This window comes from Theobroma cacao, chromosome 3 (genome assembly GCF_000208745.1).
Source record: "Theobroma cacao cultivar B97-61/B2 chromosome 3, Criollo_cocoa_genome_V2, whole genome shotgun sequence".
NCBI classification, from domain to species: Eukaryota; Viridiplantae; Streptophyta; class Magnoliopsida; order Malvales; family Malvaceae; genus Theobroma; species Theobroma cacao.
Window position 1 is genome coordinate 34,092,687 of NC_030852.1, and position 26,905 is coordinate 34,119,591.

Here is a 26,905-nt window from a genome sequence, read left to right on the forward strand (position 1 = left end):
AATATATAATATATATTATATATATATACTATGAATAAATTTTAATTATGAAATTATTTTTAAATTATGTACTAAGATAAAATTATAATATAATAGCAATAAAGTATACCCACTTATCAATTTGATTTATGTAGTATTTAATTTTATAAATATAATATAAATCACGAATAATACAATAATTATTCGAAATTATAAGCACGTGAGTGAAATAGTAGTAAAGATTTTTCAACTTACAGCTGGGATTCGTGAGCTTGAGAGTTCTGAAGCAGATGTCATAGAGAGCTTCATTGTCAAGGACCATGCATTCATCAGCATTTTCCACTAGCTGGTGAACGGAGAGGGTCGCATTGTAGGGCTCGACCACAGTATCAGAGACTTTAGGTGAGGGAAAGACTGAGAAAGTAAGCATCATCCTATCAGGGTATTCTTCCCTGATCTTTGATATCAGCAGTGTCCCCATTCCTGATCCAGTCCCACCTCCCAGAGAATGGCAAATCTGAAAGCCTGATATGTACTTGCATGTAAGATTCCATTAGGAAACACCAAACAGGGCAAATGCTAAAGGAAAAGTAATGTACTAATGACTCTGAAAAGTGTTAACCCTTAAAAGGCATGGTGAAGCAATTTGAACATCTCTAACATCAAATATCTTATCAAGAAAATTGGCCTTTATTGCTTGAACGAAGAGTACAGACAGGGGGTGAAGTATACCTTGTAAGCAATCACAATTCTCAGCCTCTTTACGGACAACATCAAGAACGGAATCAATCAACTCAGCTCCTTCTGTATAATGTCCCTTGGCCCAGTTGTTACCAGCTCCATTCTGGCCGAAAACAAAGTTATCAGGTCTAAACAGTTGACCATAAGGACCGGTACGCAAGCTGTCCATAGTCCCTGGCTCAAGGTCCATTAGTACTGCTCTAGGCACGTAGCGTCCGCCGCTGGCTTCGTTGTAGTAAACGTTAACCCTCTCAAGCTGAACACGACAATCACCAACATAGTTCCCTCTGGGATCAATGCCATGTTCATCACACACAACCTCCCAAAATTTCCCACCAATCTGGTTACCACACTGACCAGCTTGAATGTGGAGAATTTCCCTCATTTTTTTGTTTTTGGGATTCAAAAGTGAATTTGGTAATGGGGTTTTCTTGATATTCTAAAAGCTCAGGAACCTGAAAAGAGGAAGAGAGAGCACTGAACAATGAAGCTTGGGAGGAGGGGTGTGGCCTTATGTAGGCAAAGAGCAGATAGGAGGAGATGTGTGAAGATTGTGACACTGATATTTCTTTTTCTTATATGTTGAATAGTGAAAATTATAATTATTGTCAAATAATAAAATAAAATAAAATAATTAATTATTAAATAGTATCATCTGTCTTTGTATTGGAAGAGGCCTTGTCAAACTTCAATGAGAGTTTGTGAGCTGGATATTGACGGAGACAACGAGATGCATGTTGGTTGCTCTGGCCATATTCAACCACAGAATGACCAACCCATCCTCCAATGTGATTCCGCATCTGGTATTATAGGATTACTAAAATACAATTACCCATTTCTTTACTTGATTCCTCCTCACACAATCACACCTTCAATTCATTCTGCTTTATTTTCCTATGGATGTTTGACTCAACAGAACTCACAACTTGCATGCTTATTGCGATAACATATGGTTGTGAACCAACCAACATGACCCATACACAAAACAGATCCATACAATTATTACATATAACTTAATTGGTAATTGCATCTCTTTCTAATTGAAAGTCTCAATTCTCAAGTGCTTAAAAATCTTAATGGTTCCATGTGAAAATATGCTGGAATTTTTGAAGCTATCTGTATATAGTCAGGGCTCAGGAGGATGCTCATTCAAAGGGTATTTTTGGATTTCTCTTTGACTTCTCTGAATTTCAGAAAGTACAACATTATTTACGATTTATAACTCTTATCTAGAAATCACTATTGGTGGTCATTGATTTAATAATTCAACAGAACTTGTATTAATTAACTTGTAATCATGCGTAGACAAACTCTTATCACAGTGACCAGAAAAAACTTATAATAACAATATTTGAAGAAGGGGAAGCAGTGGCAAGTTGATAAGGTGGTTATGCCCTTGAAATCATTAAAAGATTGCATGTCTGATTTCAGGATCAAATTAGGTGTCTTAAGAATAAGATTGAAAAAAAAGTGAGCAGAAAGGGGGGGGTGGCAAGCTCCAATTATTGGAGAGGGATGAGAGAGTTAGTCTGTCTCTTCTCAAATAAAACTAATTTGTCTGGCCCCTCTTTCCAGCCCCGCACAAAGCAATTGTTGCCTACTTGCTGGAATCCAATGCTCAACCCCACTCCATTATGCATTCATATTAGCAAATGTATTCAAGGCCAAAGACAATGCTCCAAAGCACTTCCATTTTCACAAGACTAGGATAAAGCTATAACTATCGTATTTGTTGGAACAATTGGGTAATGGTTAAACTTTAAAGCAAATTTTGATGGTGTTACCCTACCTGCGCATGAAAAACACTTTACCCAACGCTTTAACCTTATCCATTCCACAACCATGTCCTATCACAAGTAGGAAAAAAACAAAACAAAGGAAAACCCCCGTCTTAATCTGAATCTTATTTATGCTGGTAAAATTAAGTATGTCTATGTTACAGCAAAGCTTTGGTGATTTTTTTTTTTTTTAACAAAGATTGGTATGAGATAGAAGTATGGTAAGAGGTCGTTTTCTAGATACAGAAATTATGTCTAGTTGTTCCCTCCACAGCAACCACTCAAGCTTTTTGCTCCAGTTAGATACATTATTCCACTTATCTTCACTTCATTTCCCTGCCACATTAGACTGGTTGTCCAGAACTGGGACAGTAGGGTGATGAGATGGTAATACAGATAGAAAGAAATTTGTTGCCGAAGCCAATGGGATGGAAGTGCACCTAATTTCTACCAACAGATAAAAAAAAAACCCGAAATATGGACCGTTTATCATCATTGCAAGCAACAACTCACCTTTGAAACGACCACCTATCTGGACTGATACAGCGAGCATTGGACATCTTGATGCTCATTTGAAACCTCCATGGCTCTGATCCTCATCAATCCCCAAAAGTCCACACATCTTTGTCCACAAGAACGCATGTAATAGTCAACTGTATTTGTCTTGAACACCAACATCAAGTTAAAGCAAACGGACTAATGGATCACCATATGCATTACGATGCAACCTAAGTTGGGGCAAAGTTTCATTAAATCCTTGTAACAAGGATTTTTTACATCATAATTTATTCCTGTAACAGCATGGAAAAGGATTCAATAACGATTACATCCAAAGCCACTTTGCAAATTACACACAAAAAAAAAAAACCCGTTATGAAGTGCCAGGTGAATCTGACTGCTCTTAGTAGGAAAGCTTTGAAGTAGGTGAATTAAGATTCATGAGAATCCATTTCAACTCAGTAGAGCAGTTCCTCAAACACAGGATCAACAGATTGTCCCCACTTCCCGTGATACAACTCCAAAAGCTTCTCGGCAGGTGTTACACCTGCCACAAAATTATTATAAGCCATGACCATCAATTTTCTAAACAACAAAGAACTTAAGCTTTCAAACTTCAGGTTAATCTCAGGGAATAAACTGTTTTAAACACTCCCTGCGTTGGCCTCTCTCATGGAAGACATTTTTCAAATATTTTCTCAGTTGGGTTCACACCTCAGACTTGGCAAACAGAAATAACAGAAAAAAAATGCAAATAATACACAAGCTCTCAACTGGGTACCTGTTCTAACCACGTCTGCCACCGCATTCAAGAACCCTGATTCCTTAAAGCCTCTTCGTTCCAAGCCATCCTACATGATAATAGACTCAGTAAAAGCAATAAAATCTACCATATCAGCAGCAGAAAGAGCAAACCTTAGGTTACAATCTCAAACAGAATAATAATAATGGCTAAAATACCTTTGCCAACGTTAGAACATCTTCTGCTACATGCTGCAGGAATCCATCCCGAAATGGTGTCTTTAGACCAGTCTTTGGAACCTACTAAACACATCTTTAACCTTAGACTTGCAGTCTTAGCACTGCAGAGGGACAAAGGAAAAGCTGTATGCATGTATCTTAATATCGTAAACTGAACATGATCTTGCATGGGTTGGGGGGGGGGGGGGCTTGAGCATTAATCAGCATAAAATTTTGCTGATATGACTGACACCAAATACAAGTCTAGCACATCTAAGGACACCAAGTATTCATAAGAAAAAGGGAGTATTACACTTATGTCTTACCCTCCTAAAGCGACATGCAATTTATTTGCCAGGGGAGTGTTTCAATTACCTTATTTCTCAACATTTCTCTTTCTTCAGGAGTCCAATCAGCTATCATGTCTAGAATATTTTGGAGTGAAACCTCATCATATAACAAACCTACCTGAGAAAGAAAGAAACTTAAAATGAGCAACTTTTGCAGAAATTACACAGCTAATAATATAAGTTCCACAAACATGCACACATCTTAGATATGAAGATATGAATCATCAGAAAAATAAAAATGTACAGTGTCAAATTGATATAGGCACAAAATAAGCCCCCTTGAATCAAAATTACATGAAAGGAAACTTACCCTTTTGAGTGCAATTTACATGACTGTAATAGCAATGTTGAAAAAGAGACGCTAGAGAAATCATTATACAGTTTACTAATATATCTAGTACCCAAATGTAAAGGACTATTAAACATGTCAACTAAACAGCTATATCCATATGGGACCAACCAAATCTGAAAGCCCAAATAATGTTCTTCAAGTTTAGCCACCTAGCCAAGGGTATTTTCAATTTTTATAATCTTGTCAACACACTGACTTTCGTTCCACATGTACTTCTATATCCTTCACAACATATGGATTCTGCATAAGCACACCAAAAGTGCCACTTACCCAAAATGCTGGCAGAGCACATAACCTCCTCCAAGGCCCTCCATCAGCACCCCTCATCTCCAAGTATCTCTTTAGTCTAACCTGAATGGAAAGAATAGAATGTAGCTTAATAACGCAAAATCATAAGGAAAATATAAAGTTTAAGCAAATCATTTTCGAATTAAGCAATAGACCTCTGGAAATATTGTTGTCAAATGATTTTCCCAGTCATTAAGGGTTGGCAGTTCACCCGGAATACATGGAAGTTTTCCAGCCAAAAAATCCTGCAAAATGAGCAGTGTTATTCTGACAAAATAAAAAAATTTGACATCAATGTTTATCAAGATTATATGGAAAAGAATGTGAGAGCAACATAGAGGCCTGACTGCATGAGTAAAGAAAAAAATAGCTACAGAAGAAGCTTCAAATTACGAGACTGTCAAGGATAGATGGAAACCCTGAATGTCATCCCAGTGCAGTCAATGTACTTCTTTTTCCGATAGACAAAATACATTGGAACATCAAGAGCATATTCAACATACTGCTCAAACCTGCAACAAAAGTAAATTAACGTCATGTTATTTAACTAGATGCAGAGAGGGGTATCTTTTATCTAATTGATGGAACATGCTCATAAAGATAGGATAGGATTCTAAGCAAATTAATTTCAAGTTAGGAAACAGAGCACTACTATGTATCATGCAACACAAATAAAGCTTACCCAAAGGAGTCATCAAAAACAAATGGAAGCATGCCTGTACGGTTCTTATCAGTATCAGTCCAGATTTGACTGTTCATAATTAAAAAAGATCAATAAATTGGTAAAAACAGAAGAAAAAAAAAAAGAACTTTATAGTGAAAGTTTTTGAAACCTTCTCATGCTGAGATAACCATTTGGCTTTCCTTCAGAGAAGGGTGAATTTGCAAACAGAGCTGTTGCTATCTGTTTCATTTGCTGACTAGTTAGAAAACTGAAAAGAAGAGAATTTCAGTAAAAAAAAGAAAGTATTAATGTTCTCACAGGTTGCAGAGCAAGACCAGCATGAAACTTTCTGATCATGTCAGCTTCTGAACTGAAGTCCAGATTAACCTATCATAATTACAAAAGTGTCAAAAGTTAAAGTATCTGCTTCACAAAGGCTGAATCACAATGTAAAACCCATCTTACCTGAACTGTGCATGTCCTAAACATCATATCAAGTCCAAGTGAACCAACTTTAGGCATGTAATTTCTCATTATTTCATATCTTCCCTGAGCAAAAGTACTATGTCAGACAATAACAGAATGATAGGACGTTAAAAATGCAACAGTGGAAATCAAGTATCACAAAGGTGAAAAAAGAAATGAGGGGGGGAAACACAAATCTCGGACTACATAAATCAGACAATTTATGTTTTCTAATTTTTCATTCAATTTGATCGCCAAAAGAGTAATTGCAGTTATACCTTGGGCATAACAGGTATGTCCTTAATTCCCCATCTGGGCTGGAAGCCAATCCCTAAGAATCCAATTCCCATTTCTTCTGCAACAGCTTTAACCTAGTAAAAGGTAATAGGCATGGTGTACTCTTTAAGTTTATTGGGAAAAGTAAAGAGTGCATGAACAAAGAAATTAAGAAAAGAAATACTTCATTAGAAATTACTTTTAGAAGTGGTTACTTTCTGAAAAGCATCGACATAGCAAAAATATTAGGAGACAGAGAGAGGACTAGAAGTTTTTCAATGTAATTTAAATGACTTGGAAGTTACATGCAAAGTACATATCTTTAGAGGCACAAGTCTTGAGCTTATGAATAGTACCGAATTCTTGATGAATGCTACTTCTGCGTGCACTTTCTTAAGAATGTAGAACTTAGTTAAACAGTTGCATGCATATGCCTTTATTTTTTTTCCTTCACTGACCTGATAAAGGTGTGAATTGACCTCTGCACATGTTTGATGCAAAGTTTCAAGAGGTGCACCGCTGAGCTCAAACTGCCCTCCAGGTTCCAATGATATGCTTTGCTTCCCCTAGCACACAAAAAGGAAGAGTTTCACAGAAATTCCATAGATAGCCAAAATGAAAACAAATATGATGCTAGCTTGTCATACAGAAACAATCTAGAAAAATAAAATAAAAAAAGAACTAGTAGTCTCTACTAAATAGAATTGCTAAGCATTGCCATTAATTTAATAGTAGCATAATGAAGCATCATAAGTAAAGAGAATCAGTTTACCTGTTTGAGTCCTATAATATTGTCACCTTCCATTACTTTATCCCAATCAAATCTCTCCGAAATACCATTAAGCAATTCTGCTATTTGTTCATATTTCATAGGTCGCAAAGTTTTAAACTCAAAACCAAACTTTTCATGTTCTGTACCTATCCTGAGAAAACCAAATAGTTGAATTAGCAAACAAGTACAGATAGAGGATGAGGGACCATGGTGCTAACTAAAAGATTTAAACTAGCACAAAACTCAATATTATAGCATATATCTAAAGAGGAGTAAAAATGTACTGTGACCACAACAGTAATTTCCCATTTTACCCCCCACACATCTCTGCCAGCCTTCTCACTTAGCATTGCCCTTTTTTTTTTTTTGATTTTCTAATGAATGTTAGGCAAAGTCAAAGCCCAACTCCTTTTTCTTTTGTCTTTTTTGTTGCTTCTCATTTATCCTCTTCCTTAGCCACTAGGCATTAACCCCCAAATCCAATGGCCCAATCCAACAAATAATCTTATATATTTTGTTATTTTTAATAATTTTTACACATACTATTATTAACTATTCAAAGTACCATAACATTAAAATGTGTTCTATCATTGATATGATAATTGTACGAGTATATAACATTTAGTAAACAAAAGTTCAAAAATTCAATTTTGAGAGTTTATATGTATACTTTTTAAAGTATTGGGAGTATTAATTTTAAATTGTTGATGATTAAATTTATGAATTTGGTTAAATTATATAGGCTTTAAAGAGCTAATGACTATATCAATATCATAGAAGGATTTAATCAAAGATGATATTAATTATTTTGTTTGTATCTTAGAAATAATATTGAAGCCTATAACATAAATACAAAAAGAAAAAGAATTGAAGTTGATAATATTTATTAACTAACTTCAAAGTTCAAAATTCAAAAACAAATAAGAATCTAAATAATTTAATTTTAAATATGTAATATTAAAATGTTAATATTCATTATTTATCTTTTAAATTCAACATTATATTTTAATATATTAACTTTACAATAATATACAGTATACAATTTTTTCCATTAATGAGGTACCACAGCAACACGTGGGTATAAGAGCTTGTAAATTCTAAAATACATGTCAATGATCAAATGCATGGTAAAATGATAACTATTATCTTCAAGTAGAATAAAGAGACAAAAGAAAGTACTCTAATCCAAACAACACAAGGAAGGGGAAGTTTTACCTCCATTTTTCCTTAGGCTTACATCCAGATGCAAGGTATGCAACAAGATCCTCTTTCGTCAATGGCTCTGTAGCAATCACAGCATCCTCTGTGGGAGGGCTTGCTGCAACAATCATACTATTCCTTCTCTTTCTTCCAAACCCCACGGTTTCTAAAGGGAAGATCCGTGCTATCTTGGCCTTGTTGCACAAGAAGGAAGAAAAACTGACAGATTTTTCCTTCATTATAGGAGCCTCAAGATTGTTCACCACACCAAAAGCCACATTCTGTCCAGTTCTACCCCATGCTATATCACTAGGGATGCAATATGATGATCCTGCCTTGGAAAGTGCCATTGATATGTCCCTTGAAAACAAACAAAGGAAGCCTCTTAGTGACAAGTTATAGAACCACAATTAGCTATTATCAAATATTCACAAGAAAAACCTTATTCACCCAGTAAGCCTAGCTCCAACAACTACCCAGCCCAGTATCCACTAATTATGAACTAATTCAGTATGTGAAACTGCGAATGGCTCTATACCATGTTAGATGAAGAGAAAATCTAGTATTATATAAATCTGTACTGTTATATATATATATATATATTACAACTCTAACTAAATATTTTATATAATTATCTTAAGACATGTAATCTTCTTAAAAGCTACATTCATGTTCCATTAGTACCACTGAAATGGAATTTCTCCATTAAAACTCGTCTCCTATAGTACTGACCACCAAAATTTCTCAGTTCAATATTCCATAATAACAAAAACCACATAACAAAATCAAATGCAGCATTTAAAACACAATTCCATATCAAAATTACTGCAAATCGAAGCAAAAAATAAAAAGCAGAAAACAAGGCAACAAATTACATAAACCTTTCGAAGTGAACGTGTAATTAAGTGGTAAGGAAGTCAATATACAAATCCACGCCCAGTTAAAAAACAAATTATGAGGCGTAATATTACCTTTTCCTTTGACAGATTCAAATCAAATTCTAGGGTTTTTTTCTTTTTGGTTTTTGGTTTTTGGTTCTTGGAGCTGAGTTTTACTGATTTCGCAGTGAAATGGAAAAGAGAGGTGCAAATGAAAGAAAGATATTTACACTTTTGAGGTAGAAACGAATAAAAGAAGAAAGAAAGTCCTGTTTTTCATTCTTGGGTTTCAGCCTTCCATGGAAGAGTGAGTGACGGAGGGGGGTGATTAAATATTGGCGCACCTTATTCCTCTTCCGTGGTCCACTTGTCCCTGCTGTTGATGCGTCAGCTCTTCCCCGAATTATTTTTCCTTTTTAATAAATAAGACTTTATAAAATCATTTCGCATAAGTTTCCCCTTTTTTTTCCCTAATATTCCTAAAAGAAATATTGCAATTAACCATTCGAAAATCATTACAAGACAAATATAGAAGGAATTTTTAGACTTATACTCTCGGAATTTATTTCGGTTGATTAAAAGGGTAAATTATTATTTTTTAATATAGTATGTACATATCTCTAAAAAGAAAAATATCATCCTATCATTCATCCATTGCATTAAAATAAAAAGGATTTCTTTCATATATATTTTTTTCATTTATAAGAAATTATGATTTTTTTTTCTCGTATTATTAATTGAAAAAATAATGAGTTTTTTTTTTTTAGCAACAAAAGAATGAGCTTGAGGCATAATTCTATTCAGCAGAAGACAAGAAACCTTGAGGTATTGGATGATGCAATGTGCAATTAAAAAGTAAATTTAATTACTTAGGAATCATGAAGTAAAGTAAGAACCAAAATTAAATGATTTAAAAAGTACAAAACCAACGTTGGAAAATATTCGGAAAAGCACATGGAATTTTAAAAAACAATCATAGCTGCAATATTTTAAGATAAGTTAGCAGTTTCAAAATTTGCAACTAGGACAATTTTTAAAGGAAAAAAACAAGTGCAAGTGCAGACGTAATCATGCCTTTGATTAATTAAGTGCTCACTTAATTCTTTTAAACGTTTGGTGGAAACTAAAGACATTTGATTACGGAAATTTGCAGTCATCAGATCACGGGGTCAATGGGTGTAAACTGATAACGAGTTTTAATTTTGACCGTAAGTTATAATTACTGTTAAATTATATATTATGAAGATATTCAAATAGTTAAAATTTAAACGAATTTTCTTAAATTTAAAATTTTAAATAAAAATTAAACATGTTTTTTAAAAATTTCATAAGCTATTGAGAAAAATTGGAATAAGTTTTAATTTTTTTATTATGTTTAATTACACTCTTATAATTTTATTTTAAATCAAATAAATCTTATAATTAATGATTGATTAATTATTATTAATAAAAATGTCATTTATTATTTTATATTATAAGGCGTTGATGTAATATGCTGATATATTTTAATAATAAATGATATGGTATGCTAATGTGATATAATAACATATGAATTTGAAATTTTTGCCTTCTCAATGAGTACTACATAAGTATAAAATAACAAGTGACATTTTAATAAATGATAATTAATTAACCGTTAATCATAAGGATTCATTTGACTTGAAATAAAAATATAAAGATTTGATTGAATATAATAAAAAATAAAATTTTATTTAAAATTTTTAAAATTATTGTAGATTTTTTTTGAAATATTATTTTAAAAAATTATTAATGATAATGAATAAATTTGAAATTCCTAATTGAATGACTTTAATTAAGATGTAATGTACCGTGACTCTTGTCATGAATTTGAATGGGAAGTCTTGAAATTAATCAGCTATAATTAGAAAAACCGTGTGCCAAAGTGGCATGGCATTGAAATAATGAAAAGAATAAAGACGAATTAGTTAGAAATTAAGATTGCCTGCTCCCATGAAAGAAAAGACAGAAACTAGGAAAGATTCAAAGCAGGCAAGGCAATGATAGCGCAGATAATAGAAGATGCTGGAAGAGACAGCAAATTGACTACTGATTTACGAAGAACAAATGATTTAACTCACAGCAAGTATTATTTTGCAGGTGTCAGATGTTATTGCGTGCACGTTACTTGATCACACGAGAAAACAAATCGGCTACTTCTGATTGTAAAAGATTGTAGCTTCCACTCTTCTGTGGCGGCAAGTACACGCTCACATTCATTGTACGTCGTTAGCAAAGAGGGCCGAGACAGAGACCCATGACTCGTAGCCCTTTTGGTATCTTCAAACTTGAACTATTCGATGCGGTAATTAAAAGGCATACGCGAACTAGTCAACGCTAATGTTCCGTCAGGAACGTGGTAGGACGTTCTAGCTCTCTGCTCTGCTCTCCAAGTAGATGGCTAGCTGCCACTTTACCACCATTGCACTTGGGTTAGTGTAGGTTAGAGCCTTTGACAACCTGCTCTGATAGTTGGGCTCTAGAATTGCTACTGGTTTGATCCAGAATGAATGATAGGGATTTTTGTTTCAGGATAAAGAAGTAAAGAAATTGCAGATGATTATTTTTGTATACCATCTGCAGTTCTCATGGAGAAATTGGCCAATTTGCAAGTTATTGTTGAATTAAAATAGAAGGAAGCACCAATAGGTATTTGAAGTTCTGAACATATTTGATACAAACTATGCTTCCATGGCAATCTCGTGGTTGTCCAATGCGGACCACCCTTTTTATTTTCTTTTTCTTTTTGTTCCTTCTGTTGCTGTACACATAAATAGAACAATTACCATCAAGAATCGTAAAAAGCATATATTAAATCTGTACAATTTTCGGGGGTTACTAGAAAATGCTGTCATCCACTGCTGTTGAGGTGGATGGGCTATCTTCTTCCTCCTCCGTCTCCATCTCCAACTTTGGCTCTCCAGATCCAAATTCAGCTGACTCCATATCAGCAAGGTTCTTTAGATCAACAACTGAAAGCTCATCTAAACGCCTTACCACCAGGTCTGCAGCCCCAAGCTCGTACACCCGATGCTTGTTTGCAACAGCCACACACTTCATCCGTGCATCATGGGCAGCCTCAACAGTCTGATTGGAGTTCCCAAATACAATGCAGCGCTCAGATATAAATTTTAGAAGCTGTGCAGCATATAGAAACATCTCTGGGTCGGGTTTTCCCCGGTAAAAATCCTCTGCTGCCACAATGGCACTGAAGCACCCTTCAATTCCAATTTTTCTAATTGCAGCCTCTAGAGTTTCTCTTGGACGAGTAGAGACCAAAGCCATTGGTATTTTGTACTGCATCAAAACATCCACAAACTCAATAGAACCAGCACAAAATCTATAAACCCCACCTTGCAAAGCTTGGTACATGTCTTCCTTCCTTGCAGCCATTCTTTTCACTTCTGCCGGGTCTCTTGACCAGCACAAAATTTCAGAAATTGCTTGCTTGTTCTTCATCCCTTCTATTCTTCTGAGTGTAAAGGCTGGAGGAGGGGATTTGCCTTCTTCTTCAGCGAGAGCCAACCAGGCTTGCTTCTCAAGCTCAGGGTTATCTTTAATTATAACTCCTTCCCATTCAAATATAGCAGCAAACCAACCACAACCCATCCTTTCTTGACGAAACAAGGGGTTATGTGAGGAAGGACGATCAGCTCTATTCTCTGGTGGCCACAATTTAGGTTTTCGATCTTTACCAGTGTCAATTCCGTAGTTCCAATTCCTTTGAGTTCTTTCTTCCTCTCTATACGCATGCACCTCCTTTGTCAGCTCTATTGCACGAGCCTTTACCGATGAATTAACTAACCTATCACCTTTCAATCTTGGCAAAGGATGAGAAAGAACAATTCTTCTACCAATAAATTCTGTTTCTGGGAACTGATAATTACTTGATTTCTGTTTGCAGGAAAAATCCCTAACAGAAATTCTACCACGCAAAGGATGACGCCCAAGAAGAGATGTTGTTGCAATTGTCTCCATCACTGCCATGTTTACCAAAGTGATAGTATGTTCAGCCCCGACTAAAACTCAAACTTGACAAATGCCCCTTATGCCACCAGATCTTTCTTAGTTCTTTGCAGAATGCAACTGGTAATTATTGATCAAGAACCAGAACTAAAACTCAAACTTGACAAATGCCCCTTATGCCACCAGATCTTTCTTAGTTCTTTGCAGAATGCAACTGGTAATTATTGATCAAGAACCAGAAAAATTCAACTTTCCTCAAATATGCACCCCGCTTCACACATCAACATCCAAAAACGACCAAGCTATTGGGAAAAGCTGCACAAAAGAAGTTCTCAAATGATTCTTTCTCTTTGACCACAAAAGGGTAAAGAATAAAACAGCTTCTCTCCCAATAAAAATTCCAACTTCATTATCAAGCAACTAGTTCTAACATCCCCTTCAAGTCAAACTAGACATAACCCAGAATCACAAACAAACCAAATTCTCAAATTAAACAGAAAAAACAAGTACAAAAAGCAATACAAATAAAAACCCAAAAAATGAAAATTCAATAGAAAGGCTAAAAAAGATTATATAAATAGAAAACATGCAATGTTTACTATTATTATAGCTATTACAAATTAAAGGAATAAAATGGATTATAAAGAATAACCTGGAAGGAAAGAAGCGCGGACCAATGTGAGAGAAAAAAACAGAAACAGGGAAACTAGAATCATTAATTAAGAATCTGTGAATCTCCCTTTATATTTGTTTCTACAAGAAGAAGTTGGTTTCGTTTTTCTTTTTCTTTTTTCTTTTTTCTTTTTTGGGCGTGTGCGGTTTAAAATCCTTAAACAGGAGTTGAAAAGAAAGCCGGTGGAAGTGACTGGCTGGAGGTACACCTGTCGGTAATAAAAACTCATTTTTACATAAACTAGGTTTTTTTTTTCTTTTTTTTCGATATTAGTACATATTCTTGGGATTTAGCAGTATTTGTTTTGTTTAAAACGTTTAAATTTGCAGTAAATATAATAAAAAATTATCTCTGTATATCTTTGTTGTATAGTATTTATAAAGAAAATTACATTGGAGAAGACAATTGAAATGTGGGTCTTTCCACTTCAAAAGCTAGACAATAAGATAGTATAAATGTTCTTAAAACATGTGTAGAGTTACGTTTATGGTAGAGAAGGCAAGAACATAATCTTTTCCTCACATTGTTTGCAGAGGAAAACATGTGGGATTTCTTCATTATTTGGAATTCTAACACACCTGGTATGCTGCCAAACTTCACAGATATCACATGAGATTAACCGTTCACCATCATCCTCTCTGGCTCCACAGGGGCATTCCACAATGCGACTGTTTAGTCCCCACTCACACATCATTACCTCATTCATGATCATTCCTGTTTGATCATCGTTGCTGCCGACAACAACAATTGTCTGACCCATTTCAACGGATCCAAGGACCAAATCTGATCCCTTGGCATTCAAATTCACTACGGTCTCCACAACAAAACTCCTTAGCCTCCAATACACTTGTCTGAAATTCTTCTCCACCTCTAGCTTAAGGTCATTGATTGTAGCAGTTTCTTGTAAAGTGACACATTCACATGGGAGCATTGGTTTCTTTAACCCTTCATCAATCTCTTCATCGTTTCTCAATATAACTGTACAGAAGAGCTTGAATTTCCCATTCAAGCTTGATTTGACTTTCATAGAAAGTTCTTCACTATATTCTTTGGCAAGAAATTTGGTATCAAGGATTATCCTGGCTGCCATTGGTATTGAAGGAAAAATCCCTGTGCTCAGTGTTGGCTTCTGCTCTTTCAAGATATGCTTGAACAAAAAGGAAATGTCCTTCATTAGTTGAGCCTTTGTAATCTTACATCTAGGTTTTACTTTGGAATTGTTTAAAAGGAGGGTTTCCGGGTTTGGAAATACTGTGGAAATATCTTCCAGGCAATATTCTAGTACTTTTGTTACAGGGTTTAAGCAACGACGAACCAAGTAGTTTCCCACTATGTGATTTCCAAGTGACTTGAGAACAAAATCTAGCAATCCTGTGTCACCAATATAAGCTCGTGCAGCATCCCTTACTTCTTGCCTTGAAACCCACCTGAACTCAGCCCTTTTCAGAGCTTCAACAATCACCCGAGTGGCTGCTTCAACTCGCTTGTGAGACCATCTGCAGCTAGTCTCCACCAGGATTGCAGGGTTACAGGAATCAATCGAATTTTCTTTGGGAAGTCGTGACCTCAGCCCTAACATGAAATCAAACAGGTCACCCAGGGTCACCATGGAATGGTCAGCTAATGCTTGATACCTGGAGAAAATGACTGAAATGTCATTGTAGGAAATGCTGAGATGGTGATTTAGCAAGCACAAAGGCATCCCTTGGATTGCTTCTATGGCTTTTTGATAAATTGGCTCATTCACGCCATAGCACCCGCGTCCGAACTTGTATCCCCACCGACCAAACCATGGCTCGCCATATGCTACTCCATGAAGCAACCTCAATTCCATGCCTCTTTTCCTTGAGGTGTCATTCAAACTCACTTTCCTAAGAAATTATGCAACGACAGTTTTCCAAGTTAACTTTTCATGAACTCAGTGGTATACAAAGAAAATGTACAAGAACAAGCTAATTACCTAGCCTGCAGTCCGGTGCACAAACGATCCCAGAAATCCATGATCTGGTAGCCAGCCAAGTCCGAACCCATCTCCACCCCGTTGACACATAGCAAATGCCCAAATCCATTTGAATGAAAGACACCGTGCATTATATGGCCTTGTAATTCCACTAAATTGAACTTACCCTTTTCTGGGTTTGGGTCATCAAGGTTGCTTTCTCCACAACTGAAACATGCAGCTACGGCGTCTTTAGATGGTAGCAAGAAATGGTACTTCTTATTGCAGATCATGTGGTGACCCCAGCCTGTGCCATGATGAAATAACTTACAATGTCGTGCAATTTGTTTATGCTAACATGTAAAAGAATATCATTAAATTCCTTTGCTGAATTACAAATTACTTCAGCTCAATTGTTAAAGTTACAAAAAATCTATCATAATACAATGGAAACAATCTTTTGAAAGAAAGAATGAAAATGAATTAACAATGATCATAATGCATAAGAATTTTTTCTAGTCATCAATAAGTATATTTAATCAATATTTTATTCGACATTATTTATAATCAATTAGATTTTATTTATGAATAACAACAGCTTGATCTTACGTAATTATAACTCTAAATTAATATTATATTCATACATTTTTTATTATTGATTATGTATTATGTATTGATTATTATACATTAAGTAATTAATGCAAAAGAAATACTCCTAGCTAGCTCCATCTAGTGGATATATTAGTATAAAGAAAAGAAGAAAGTGAAAAACGAGATGAGAGAATTTAGACTTCACCAACATATTGGCAATGCTTGCAATAAAGGCTGATCGATGCCTCAATCGGTTCTTCAACGACAAACAACAGTGTATGCAAAGGAGGATGGCGGTGGACTTCGAGCTGAAACGACCAGCTCAACATTCCATTGCATAGATTGCTCTCTAGATGCCCATATTCTAGAAGTGCATTCACGTTATCCCTGAATGACCCGTCGAACTCAACAGGACAACCATTCTCACCGAAACTCCTGAACTTGAAAACCCTCTCTCCCCCTCTCCTCCTCTTCCTGCAATAAGCAGCACCCACATCCAAATGTGATGACATATCTTGAAGAAAAATATACGGGACAGTTTCTGAGAAATTCAAGCTTTGAGAAGGTATCCCAACATCCTTAGATATACTGCTGCATGGGGTCACACAGATAATGCCTGGAAATAAATTTGGAGAGGATTCAAAAAACAGATCATCAAAAAGTTATCAAATTAAAGATGAGGGGATGAGCTCACTATCTGCATGAACTGTTTCAAAAATCATAACTCCCCATGCAAATCTATCGCCACTGGCATTTCTCAAGTTAATTAATGGTGCCACGCTTGGATCATTTGGGTATATTAAATTGCTTTGTGTTCCGGCAATTTCTATGGTCAGCTGATCAGAACATGTTGAATTTGTTGATTTTATCTTTTATAAAGGCTTCCACGTAAACGCAATATTTCTCCGCCAACTACCCTTTGGACCTTCTCACAAGATCTTCCTTGCTTCACTAGTTTTATGTTATTACAACATTTAGATTATGTAGTATACTGTAATCGGGTGAAAAACATAATTGTGAAAGTTATATATATTAAGCACTTGAATAAATGAAAACTAATAATCATAAAAGTATTAGTTCAATATTTCAATTTATGAAGATAAAAAAAAAGGAATATATTGATACGTAGCACATTATGCAAGTAAATTGATATAAAATATTTAAAAAAAATTACATTAGAAGAAAAATGAAACGACATCGTTTTGTACACGATGAGAGCTTTGTTTTCCTACTTGTACTACGTTTAAAACGACACGTTTTATTGACAGCGGCTTTTTACTAACAGCTAGTTTTCCAACGTGGCGCACTTCTCGTGAGGTTTTAGATTAAAAAAAAAAAAAAAGAAGCCGCGAAGGCTTACGGATATCGTTAGACTATTAATCGTTCGACGAAATTCTTCAGAGAAAGGAAGCGGAAACATGGGGAAGAGAGGAGGAGGCGCAAAGAGAGCAGCAAACACGCCATCAAAGTTCCAAAAGACAATCTCACTGAGAGAAGAAGCGAGCGGCAGGAAGCAAACCAAAGGCGGATCCACCAACGTTAAAGCTATATTGAAAAACGAGCACTTGCAAAACCTAGCGGTGTGGGCGAGTGGCGAAGCTTCAATCCCTTCTTTGGCTTCCTTTTTTGGGCACCAATTGGCCGCTGATGGGGAGGCCTCATCAATCCCCCCTGACTCTTCTTTCTTTCCTTGCCAGAGGTTCCTATTTCTTTCTTTTCCTTTTAGTTTCAAAGAGTCAAATTTGTTTGTATTTTCTGGCACTGAACTCTACATGTGCTTCAGAAATTTTAGAATCCAACTTCTAGAGGTAAATAAAATTTGTTTAAGATGCTCCGGATTGCATTTTCCTTGAATCAGCTTCAACTTCAATAACAGAATGCAATTGACTGTAACCACTAGATAGACCTTAGCTTTTGCTCTTTAGACCTTGGTATGTACACAGTACACTATCGCGGTCAGATGCATCTGCTACATGAAATTGACAACTAACTGGAAAAGGTTCTTTGTTGGATTCCCCAGTTCAAGTTTGTAAATTGTTTGATGCAGGGTTTGCTAGTTGTAAGTCATATTGAAGGAGGTTCATGGTGCACCAGTTTGAACTGAGATGTAACTGGTTTTGATTGAGTGAATCTGCTCCATGCAAGGGGAAAAAAGGGTTCCCTGTCATCCAAAATATTAAGAACTATTGCCTTGCTTTCTTGTTTACTTATTGATACTAGGCATAGGTGTCTATTTTAAATGTCTGTTCAAGATTAAACTTTATACATAATGCTTCATTGTCAATCAGTTTGACATAATCTGCAATTTATTTTCTCCCATGTTGATCTTCAAGCGAATAAACTAACATGTTGGGTTCGTTATGAGCATTCATTTCAATTGATCAACTGATTGGTGACAACTTTCTTATTTTTAGTCTTATCTAGTATGAGCTAGAGAAATGCTATCTAGATGTTTCTTTTAACCATTTAGATTTGATCAATGCTTACTTTTAAGTAATAAAGATATTAATGTCAGAATTAGATTGCCAGATCTGTTTGTTGACTTTGAGTATCTAGTTTATTGAATTTTGCTTAACCTATTCTCTTTTACTCTACTGTCATGTTGTATGCAGTAGGAAATATGTGCTGCCTCTGATTTTCACTTTAATGTTTGCAGATGTGAGACAATTCTTCAGCCTGGCTTTAATTGCACTGTCCGCATTGAAAAGAATCGAGCAAAAGCAAGGCATAGACGTAAGAAACCTCATATTTTGACTCAGAATAGTGTGGTCTACAACTGCCACTTCTGTTCACATCGGAATCTGAAAAGAGGGACTCCAAAAGGCCACATGAAAGAGATGTACCCTCCTAAGTTGAAAGCATCTTCAATCCCCAAAGTTGTCAAGTCCAGACTTAAGAAGTCTGTTACCAGCTCAGGTAAAGAAACAAACAAAGATGAGCTTAATAAGGTGGATGTAATAAGTTTACCAACAATAGCTGCTGAAGATCCAACCACAGATGGTCCAATGACTCCTTTGTCAAGAGGTAGGACTTTGCTGGATGGGAAGAAGAGAAACAGGAACAAATCTGGGTCTAAAAGACCAGCTGAGTCCGAAAACAATCTCACGACACTAGATGCAGGAAAAACTGTTGGTACTTCAAGTAAAAGGAGGAGGAAATCTTGGATGAGCCTCAGCGAAATTGTTCAGAGCAGTGAGGACAATCATGGCAACGTTCCCAATTCTAGAATCCCATTCTTGTTGTAAGTAGGATGATCTTTATTGTGATTTGTGACAAGTGATCCCCGGGAGATCAATGCTGGAAGGAGACATAATTACGGATAGATTCAAGTTTTGTTCATAGGATAGTGGGTTGTAATATACTCTTTTTTCAAGCAAATTAAAAAGCTCTGTTTAAGTTTAACAAGGAGCATTTTGTTGTTTGAAATGAGTTTCTTTTGCTTGTTCAAAAGGAAGGAAATTTGTTTAAATCATACCTGAACATTGGCAAATGCAATTGGAATCATCATGTGATTTTGATAGGTAAAATGTTATAACTTCTTAGATGACCATTTTAAGTGCTTATATATTGTTTTTTTTTTTATCCCAAAATGTTGATTTGATTTTTGAATTTATTGACTCTTGTTAGATGTTCTATTAAATTTAATGATTTTAATTTGGCTTTAAATTTTTCAATTAATTTTTTTCAAAAATTTATTTCAATAAAAAAAATGAAAACACAAAAATTTTGATATTATAAAATTAAGTCAAATTTTGTAATTAGTATTTATGTTTTCTCAAAATGAAGAATTTAGTTTATGTACAGTATTTTGTAAAAATTGAATTATTGATTTTTTGAAATTAACCCTGTCAGTCCAACTATTAATGTTGTTAAAATTTTTTATTATTTATGTGACACGATATTTAATTGTACTAATGTGACCTTCATCCAAGAATTGCATAAAGTTTTTAATCAAACTTATTTGGACGAACAAAAAATCCAAATTCAATTATTCCTCCAACTGATGTTATAATCGAATTGGATTCTTTGAGATTACTCTAAATTATGATAAGATAGAAAAAATTAAATGGTAAGTAGAAATAGAAATTAGAATGAAAAATATGATATAGTGATTAGAGATATGATTTACCAGATTTGATTTTAAGAATTACAAATTAAATTTCAAAGTTAACATCATCTTAATAATCATTATATTATTAAATTTAATATCACATCAATACAATTAAATGCTATGTTAACATAAAAAATGAAAAATAATTAAATTATATTAAAAAATAATTAGATTGATATTATTAACTTCAAAAAATATAAAATTTAATTTTTACAAATAATAAATTAAATTAATTATTTTGACAGAGTGCAAGATTAATTATAGAAAATGACCTAAAATTAAATTCTGCCAACGTGTTCGATCTAACAGAGGTTGTCTAACCTAACCAGTAACCATGGCTCCTAATTACTATGGAAGAATCTGGAAAGGAGTGGCATAAGCGTAGCATTACAACGAAAGAAAGCCCGATTTCCAGAAGCCAAAATCCATTTCCTATATAAACGTCAGAAAGAGAGCCATAGTTGGGCGTGGCGGGCTTACAATTGGAGAAACCCAAATTTCAATTTATAGTTTGTCCAATCTCTTCATTTCCAAAACTTCCCACCAATCATCACTTGTAAACCACTTGAAAAACCCGTAACAATCAACAGCCTTGGTCCGAAATGGGGAACCGAAGGTTCGCTCAGGTGTCCACTAGCGACGAGGACGAAGCCCTGTTACCTACTCGACGGTCTCGGTCCGAAGACAAGAGGCAAGAAAGGAAGAGGAAGAAAATGAAGCTACAAGAGGAGGACGATGAAGAGGTTGAAGAGAGGGAATTAAAGAAGAAGAAGAGGAAGAAGAAGCGAGACGAGTATGAAGAAGAAGAAGAGGAGGAGGTGGAGGAGGAGGAAGAGGGAGTGCAGGAGGATGCGAAGCCCATAGGTGAATCTGTTAGGTTTTCTGGGAAAGGGAGAGGAAGGAGGAGTCATTATGAAGCTTTTGAGTTTGATGGCAATCGATATGATCTCGTGAGTGCAATTTTGCGTTTTAATTTTTTAGGGTTTTCTTCTTTGGGAATCTCGTTTAAGTTTTTGAATTCTGAATTCAGGGCTTTCCTTTCTTAGGATTTGTGGTATTTTTGCTGCATTGTTTGATATGTTTTGTGGGATTTTAGGGTTTTGAATTTTCTCACTTCTGTTTATAAGAATTAATGATCTGACTTGCTCGTTGTTGTTTAATTGTGTGATTGGTTAGTTGATTTCTATGTTTTTAATGAATTTATCAAGTACTTTTGGGTTTTAGTGGCTTTAGTTGCTTGCTTTAGGTTCATTTTTGAATTATGAAGAGTTTGATGGAAAGGGTTTTTGGTTTAATCTTTCTTGGCAATTTTGGTTTCTGTTATTTTCAGTTGTAATTGGGGAAAAGCGAAGGCTTATTTTTTTGTGAGTTTGTTTCATAGATGTTGGGGTTTTTCATTTGTTCTTGCCTTTCCAAGTTTGTGAATGGTGTTTATACTTTCTGTGGCTTCTCAGGGATTGTGATCAAAGAAAGCTGAAGTGAAACACTCATTCTTGGTGTAATGAGTTTTACTTCAATCTTTTTTTTTTTGTTTTGTGATTACCTTCGTAGATAAATGTAATCAATATACCGTTTATGTTTATTTTGTTGCTTTTTTGGTGCATCTGGATGGAGCTCATAGCAGTAGGGTGAGAAAAGAGTGTGATCTTTTTGTATGCTGGCAGAACTAATCTTTTGTGAATTTTAAGAGACTTATCTTGTAGAAGTGCTTTGAGAAAACCTACTGAAGATTCTTCCGGCCCATTTTGGTGGCATTCTGTGTTTTTCTATTTCCACAGTAATTTGGAAACTTGGGTTTAGTTCTTGCTAATTTATACCCTTGCATCTTTGTGTCATTATTTATGTTTACTAGTGCTGGTCTACAGGAGGATCCTGTTCTTTTGGTTCCTGAAGATAAGGAACAGAAGCCTTATGTCGCAATCATCAAGGTAGTTGTGTCACCTGGTACTTCCTTTTTATTTTCTTTGTAGAGACTTTTTAGTCACTTTCCTTTGCAAGTAATGGAGCTTTTGTCTATTGATAGGACATTAGTCAGACTAAAGATGGGAGCATTATGGTTACTGGGCAGTGGTTTTATCGCCCTGAAGAGGCTGAGAGAAAAGGTGGCGGAAGCTGGCAATCGCGTGATACACGAGAGCTGTTCTATAGCTTCCACCGGGATGGGGTTCCAGCAGAATCTGTGATGCACAAATGTGTGGTGCACTTTGTTCCCATACACAAGCAACTTCCAAACCGTAAACAGCATCCAGGTTTTATTGTGCAGAAAGTTTATGACACTGTGGAGCGAAAGCTTTGGAAACTAACTGATAAAGATTATGAGGATAATAAACAGCATGAGATTGATCTTCTTGTTCAGAAAACATTATCACGTTTGGGAGATCTCCCTGACATTGAGACAGACGATACTGCCGCTGTTATTGATCAGGAAGATCAGTTGAAGGCAAAAAGAACTCTTAGGAAAAAGAACATGTCACCTCTTGATGTTTCGAGGGATGATGAAGGAACTACCAGGTCTGATCAACATCTCAGAGCTGAAACTCCTGGAAGCTGTACGAGTAATACCACTGAATACTACACAATTTTGTCAAAATTTAAGGTCCTAACTGGAGAAACCCATCGTGATAAGTGGATGGAGAGGCTTCTCCAAGGAGTTCAGTACATGTGTAGTTCTCCTGATAGCATGCATATCGATGACAAAGGAAAAGGTGGTTCGGATAGCGTGGAACGTGAAAAAGGCACTAAGAGTTCTGGAGCTGCAAATGGATCTCTAGAAAAGACTTTAAATGTGTGCAGTGTTTTCTTGCCTATGTTTAGTTTTTATTGCAGGGACATCTTGTTTTTTTCCAGATGTGATGACTAATAAGGATTGAATGGTAATTGATGATTAAAGAGATATTATGATTCAGACAATATTTCTTGTCTTTTTTTATTTGCAGGGTGGCAAGTCTTTTCTGTGGCCAGATGCTGCTGTTCCTGCTGTAACTGCACTTGAGAAGGCCTCACATGATTCTCTTTCTTCTGATTTCCAGAAATATAACCAGAAATTACGCCAGCTTGTGTTCAATCTGAAGGTATAGGGCTCTCTACATATGGACCACTATGCATATCTTTCCTTGCTTGCATTTCTGATGGTATTGATTTTGTTATTTATTTGGTTCTGCAGAACAATCCATTGCTAGCGAGACGTCTATTAAATGGAGAACTGGAACCTTCAACAATACTTAACATGTCACCTAATGAGTTAAAGGTATAGTTTAATTGGTTGTCGATATCTCTTTGTTAACAAATTTTTTTTATAGAAATTGATAACTACTTCATGTAGGTGGAAATGTCTTGAACATGGCTACTGAGTGATGTCAATACCAAGGACATGCTCATACCATGTGTCTGAAAAAAGTTAACACTTCAATGTTTTGTGACTGTTTCTTTTACACCCAATTCTACTTGCAAAATATACCTTAATCCCTTCTCTTATATCTAGAAGAGTGATAAAAATGCAATGACATATACCTGGTAGAAGTTTGGAAAATAGAATTTTCACACACGCACACACACATATGTATATACTTATTTGTGGTTTCATCTATAGTCAATTTTAACTATATAAAGAACTATGGCATGTAATTATTAATCCCTCACTTTATTGTATTTATATGTCTTTAGGACGTTGGTTTATAATGAGTGAAAAAATATAGTGACTAATGATTTCATTGTAGGAGGGTTTAACTGCAGAAGAGACAGCGAAAAAAGAGCCTGATGAATCAGAGCGCATGCAGGTCAGTTCTTTCATCCTGAATTTTGTTTAGGCATAAGATTTACTTACTGTTTGTTACCTGGTTGACATGTGCTTACTGCTTGTTCTACTACTGTGAAAGCAGATGACTGATGCTCGGTGCTCAAGATGCATGGAGTTTAAAGTCGGTCTAAGGGACATTATTCAAGCAGGACATGGAGACCGCTATCAGGTTATCTCAAATTTTTTTCTCCCATTCAATCCCTATAACTATGTTAAGTAGAAGAAGCTGTGATTTCTGTGATGGTACTTAGTTGATTGAGCTAGTATTTCTTTCTTTGTGTTTCTGTCTAGCTAGACATGTACATGCACTAATTATTGAATTTGTTGATGTATAAGACATGTTAATAAGTGAAACTGCAGACATGGGTTTGGATCTCTATGCATAATGTAGTCAACATCTCTCTGGATCATGCATACTTATTTGTAGATTTGTCTGCTTGTGTTTTGAGTTTTAGAATTTTGTACAAACTTTGAGACTGATGACTAAAAGTTTACTGACCTCATTGAGCAAGAGGACGATTGTTTTTTGGGTAGAAATTACTTCTTATAAGAGCATAATGTAGGCACAGGTGTGTATATCAGAATTACAAGATGGTATTGTAATAGTTTCATTGTTGTTTGAATTGGATATAGACATGGGTCTTGCTTCTTTGAATGTCTAATTGAGTTACTATTTATAATTTGACAAGATAGAGCATATAGTGTATAATAACCATAAAAAGGATAATTATATATTAGGGATGGCGAAGGAGATTAAGATACACTGAAGCTTACGAAAGAAAGTTAAAGATGCGTATTATGGATTAACTTTAAGCATGAGTATTATGACTGGAATTTCTAGCAAGTATTTGGTTTGTTGGACTGGCATCATTTTATGCAGACCATGTTGTCTAGATACCTTGAGGTAACTGCATGCAGCTTAGTACTCTATTTACTATGTTCACTATAAAGTCTCTTGCTGTTTAAGAACCTAAATTTCAGGTTTTTTAAACAGTATAATTTTTTTCTTGAATGTACATACAGTTATTCATTTTAGCTTTAAAGATTAACATTCTTTGAACTTCCTTTTGCGATTCAGTTGGAATGTATTGCTTGTGGGAATTCCTGGTATGCTTCTAGAGATGAGGCATCTTCACTTACAATAGAGCCATCAAGTTCTGTCAGAGGTGCTCGCATGGGAGCATCAGCCATGACAAAGCCCGAAATTCCTGAGAAGAAGTTGGTTAGTCCTTGGGAGTCATCAGTCATGACTAAGCTTGAAATTCCTGAGAAGAAGTTGGTTAGTCCCCGGGAGTCTGAATCGACGAAAAAGGTGGAGTAGGAATTTTGCTGGGTATTAGGAGCAAATTTGACCTTGTACAGTTAAATGTTGTGTATGTGACCTAGTGTTATAGTTAAGCAAAGAGCAGGGTTGTTACCATTAGTTAGTCATTACGTTACAGGCATATACATACATCTATATGGAGGTTAGGGAAAGATTGAGATTTCAGCAAGAATTCTGAATTTATTCTCAGAATTCAAGTTGAATTAAGTGTTACTTCTACAATCGATTGAATGTATAGGAGTGGTGGCTGTTCCTTTAGTTTTTCGTTGCGATTGTAACAACATTGAATTTTACCGGAGCCTGGATTTTAAATATCAATTAACCCATTTTCAGTCAGGATTTGCTTTGAGCTTGTACCCATTTTCACCAAATTCTTCTTCTGATTTCTCTCATTGAGGGTGGATGACAGTGGATGCTGCTTTTTCTCTATTCAACTTTTTCCAAGAAACGTGGCAAGAGCCTTCTGAAGTAGGCTTAACATTATGGAGTGGGGTTGCGTAGGTTCAATCAAATCTTTGTATGGATAAATGTGGCGGCCATGCTCGGTTTTCTGGTGGTTGCCAATTGCGAAATGTTAATGCTACTTTCATAGCAAGAATTTCCTCTTTTCATTTACCTACTAAAAGTTAAAACCCTCTTAGCCTTGCAGCCATGCAACCAACCTTTGCAATCTCCGCCACACCCATCTCAATTGCTTCAACCTTTGCAGGCATAATTTACTGATTTTAAACAGTAAAGTATATAAATATTTTGTCAAAAACAAAAAAAAAAACAAAGGAGAAAGAAATTAGGCGATCGAAAGTGGCAAAAACCAAAGAATCAGAGTAAAGAAATGCCCAGCATAAACAGGCAGCAGATTCCCGTGGGTTAGACGTGATTGACCGCCCCACATTTGCTTCCTCCCGCCTAAACTGATCACATGCGCGGCCCCTGAATTTACCATTTTCTCCTTCACCACCGGTCATCCCATTTCCTATAAGAGAGTGCCACTTGCTCTCACGTTTCTTTCTCTCCAGCAACTTTTGAAGCTGAATAATTGTCTCTGTCTTTCGAGAAATAGAGTTAAAGCATCAAATTGGGTCTACCTTACACTAAAACCTTTTAGCATTTTGTCCTTAAATTGTCCAACAAATCATGGTTGATTGCTTTACCACCCCAAAACAAAAATTCCAGCTGAAATTTTCCTTGAAATTTAAGAGACTTGAATGTCTTATCCTACCACATTAATTTCATTTTAGGACGCATTGAAAGATAGGAAGGAAGGGTCTAATCCTTCATCCTCTTGT

General features: G+C 35.5%; 6 protein-coding genes across 8 annotated transcripts in view; 2 read left to right on the forward strand and 4 right to left on the reverse strand.

Moving 5' to 3' along the window:
* The window catches only part of LOC18606517 (tubulin beta-7 chain), a 2,433-nt gene extending 1,175 nt beyond the window's left edge, over positions 1 to 1,258 (reverse strand). The window contains exons 1-2 of the mRNA XM_007040162.2: positions 712 to 1,258; positions 235 to 504 (exon numbers count right to left, since the gene is read on the reverse strand). Of these exons, the coding sequence (XP_007040224.1) occupies positions 235 to 504; positions 712 to 1,105 (664 nt within the window). The 5' untranslated portion in view covers positions 1,106 to 1,258. The remainder of the gene's footprint in view (positions 1 to 234; positions 505 to 711) is intronic.
* Positions 3,181 to 9,607, reverse strand: LOC18606518 (glutamate--cysteine ligase, chloroplastic). Of its 2 annotated transcripts, XM_007040164.2 has the most exons (16): positions 9,295 to 9,607; positions 8,339 to 8,683; positions 7,124 to 7,274; positions 6,810 to 6,917; positions 6,354 to 6,446; positions 6,076 to 6,159; positions 5,929 to 5,997; positions 5,780 to 5,850; positions 5,629 to 5,697; positions 5,365 to 5,458; positions 5,102 to 5,191; positions 4,929 to 5,009; positions 4,332 to 4,424; positions 3,957 to 4,037; positions 3,778 to 3,847; positions 3,181 to 3,543 (listed from the first exon to the last, which is right to left on the reverse strand). In XM_007040164.2, the coding sequence occupies exons 2-16, from the start codon at positions 8,671 to 8,673 to the stop codon at positions 3,455 to 3,457; spliced, it is 1,578 nt and encodes a 525-aa protein (XP_007040226.2). In that variant the 5' UTR covers positions 8,674 to 8,683; positions 9,295 to 9,607; the 3' UTR covers positions 3,181 to 3,454. The 2 variants fall into 2 exon arrangements, with proteins under 2 accessions (XP_007040226.2, XP_017973692.1); XM_018118203.1 differs by lacking the exons at positions 3,181 to 3,543; positions 3,778 to 3,847 and having other exon boundaries at positions 3,957 to 4,040.
* LOC18606519 (phosphorylated carbohydrates phosphatase TM_1254) lies at positions 11,844 to 13,994 on the reverse strand. 2 transcript variants are annotated; one of them, XM_018118596.1, is made up of 3 exons: positions 13,838 to 13,994; positions 13,422 to 13,500; positions 11,844 to 13,327 (listed from the first exon to the last, which is right to left on the reverse strand). In XM_018118596.1, exon 3 carries the CDS (start codon positions 13,204 to 13,206, stop codon positions 12,058 to 12,060), a length of 1,149 nt encoding a protein of 382 aa, XP_017974085.1. In that variant the 5' UTR covers positions 13,207 to 13,327; positions 13,422 to 13,500; positions 13,838 to 13,994; the 3' UTR covers positions 11,844 to 12,057. The 2 variants fall into 2 exon arrangements, with proteins under 2 accessions (XP_017974085.1, XP_017974084.1); XM_018118595.1 differs by having other exon boundaries at positions 11,844 to 13,500; positions 13,838 to 13,986.
* On the reverse strand, positions 14,343 to 16,900 carry LOC18606520 (PHD finger protein MALE STERILITY 1). Its single transcript, XM_007040166.2, has 3 exons — positions 16,594 to 16,900; positions 15,819 to 16,104; positions 14,343 to 15,729 (listed from the first exon to the last, which is right to left on the reverse strand). The coding sequence occupies exons 1-3, from the start codon at positions 16,898 to 16,900 to the stop codon at positions 14,343 to 14,345; spliced, it is 1,980 nt and encodes a 659-aa protein (XP_007040228.2).
* On the forward strand, positions 17,692 to 19,948 carry LOC18606521. Its single transcript, XM_007040167.2, has 2 exons — positions 17,692 to 18,087; positions 19,045 to 19,948. Exons 1-2 carry the CDS (start codon positions 17,807 to 17,809, stop codon positions 19,631 to 19,633), a joined length of 870 nt encoding a protein of 289 aa, XP_007040229.1. The 5' UTR covers positions 17,692 to 17,806; the 3' UTR covers positions 19,634 to 19,948.
* LOC18606522 (uncharacterized protein DDB_G0283697) lies at positions 20,814 to 25,966 on the forward strand. Its single transcript, XM_018118208.1, has 8 exons — positions 20,814 to 21,449; positions 22,365 to 22,427; positions 22,523 to 23,284; positions 23,436 to 23,570; positions 23,663 to 23,746; positions 24,216 to 24,275; positions 24,378 to 24,464; positions 25,374 to 25,966. Exons 1-8 carry the CDS (start codon positions 21,102 to 21,104, stop codon positions 25,614 to 25,616), a joined length of 1,782 nt encoding a protein of 593 aa, XP_017973697.1. The 5' UTR covers positions 20,814 to 21,101; the 3' UTR covers positions 25,617 to 25,966.

What these genes read in the sequence shown, in the direction of transcription:
- LOC18606518 (XM_007040164.2), bottom strand. Translation starts at nt 8,673, where the DNA reads ATGGCACTTTCCAAGGCAGGATCATCATATTGCATCCCTAGTGATATA. An exon ending in GTTTTTGATGACTCCTTTGG is followed by an intron (nt 5,459 to 5,628) that starts GTAAGCTTTATT and finishes CTTTTGTTGCAG; the next exon opens with GTTTGAGCAGTATGTTGAAT. An exon ending in ATGTTCTAACGTTGGCAAAG is followed by an intron (nt 3,848 to 3,956) that starts GTATTTTAGCCA and finishes ATTATCATGTAG; the next exon opens with GATGGCTTGGAACGAAGAGG.
- LOC18606519 (XM_018118596.1), bottom strand. Translation starts at nt 13,206, where the DNA reads ATGGCAGTGATGGAGACAATTGCAACAACATCTCTTCTTGGGCGTCAT.
- LOC18606520 (XM_007040166.2), bottom strand. Translation starts at nt 16,900, where the DNA reads ATGTCATCACATTTGGATGTGGGTGCTGCTTATTGCAGGAAGAGGAGG. An exon ending in CAAGCATTGCCAATATGTTG is followed by an intron (nt 16,105 to 16,593) that starts GTGAAGTCTAAA and finishes ATCATGGCACAG; the next exon opens with GCTGGGGTCACCACATGATC. An exon ending in TGCACCGGACTGCAGGCTAG is followed by an intron (nt 15,730 to 15,818) that starts GTAATTAGCTTG and finishes ATAATTTCTTAG; the next exon opens with GAAAGTGAGTTTGAATGACA.
- LOC18606521 (XM_007040167.2), top strand. Translation starts at nt 17,807, where the DNA reads ATGGGGAAGAGAGGAGGAGGCGCAAAGAGAGCAGCAAACACGCCATCA. An exon ending in TCTTTCTTTCCTTGCCAGAG is followed by an intron (nt 18,088 to 19,044) that starts GTTCCTATTTCT and finishes TAATGTTTGCAG; the next exon opens with ATGTGAGACAATTCTTCAGC.
- LOC18606522 (XM_018118208.1), top strand. Translation starts at nt 21,102, where the DNA reads ATGGGGAACCGAAGGTTCGCTCAGGTGTCCACTAGCGACGAGGACGAA. An exon ending in ATGGCAATCGATATGATCTC is followed by an intron (nt 21,450 to 22,364) that starts GTGAGTGCAATT and finishes GCTGGTCTACAG; the next exon opens with GAGGATCCTGTTCTTTTGGT. An exon ending in CTTATGTCGCAATCATCAAG is followed by an intron (nt 22,428 to 22,522) that starts GTAGTTGTGTCA and finishes GTCTATTGATAG; the next exon opens with GACATTAGTCAGACTAAAGA.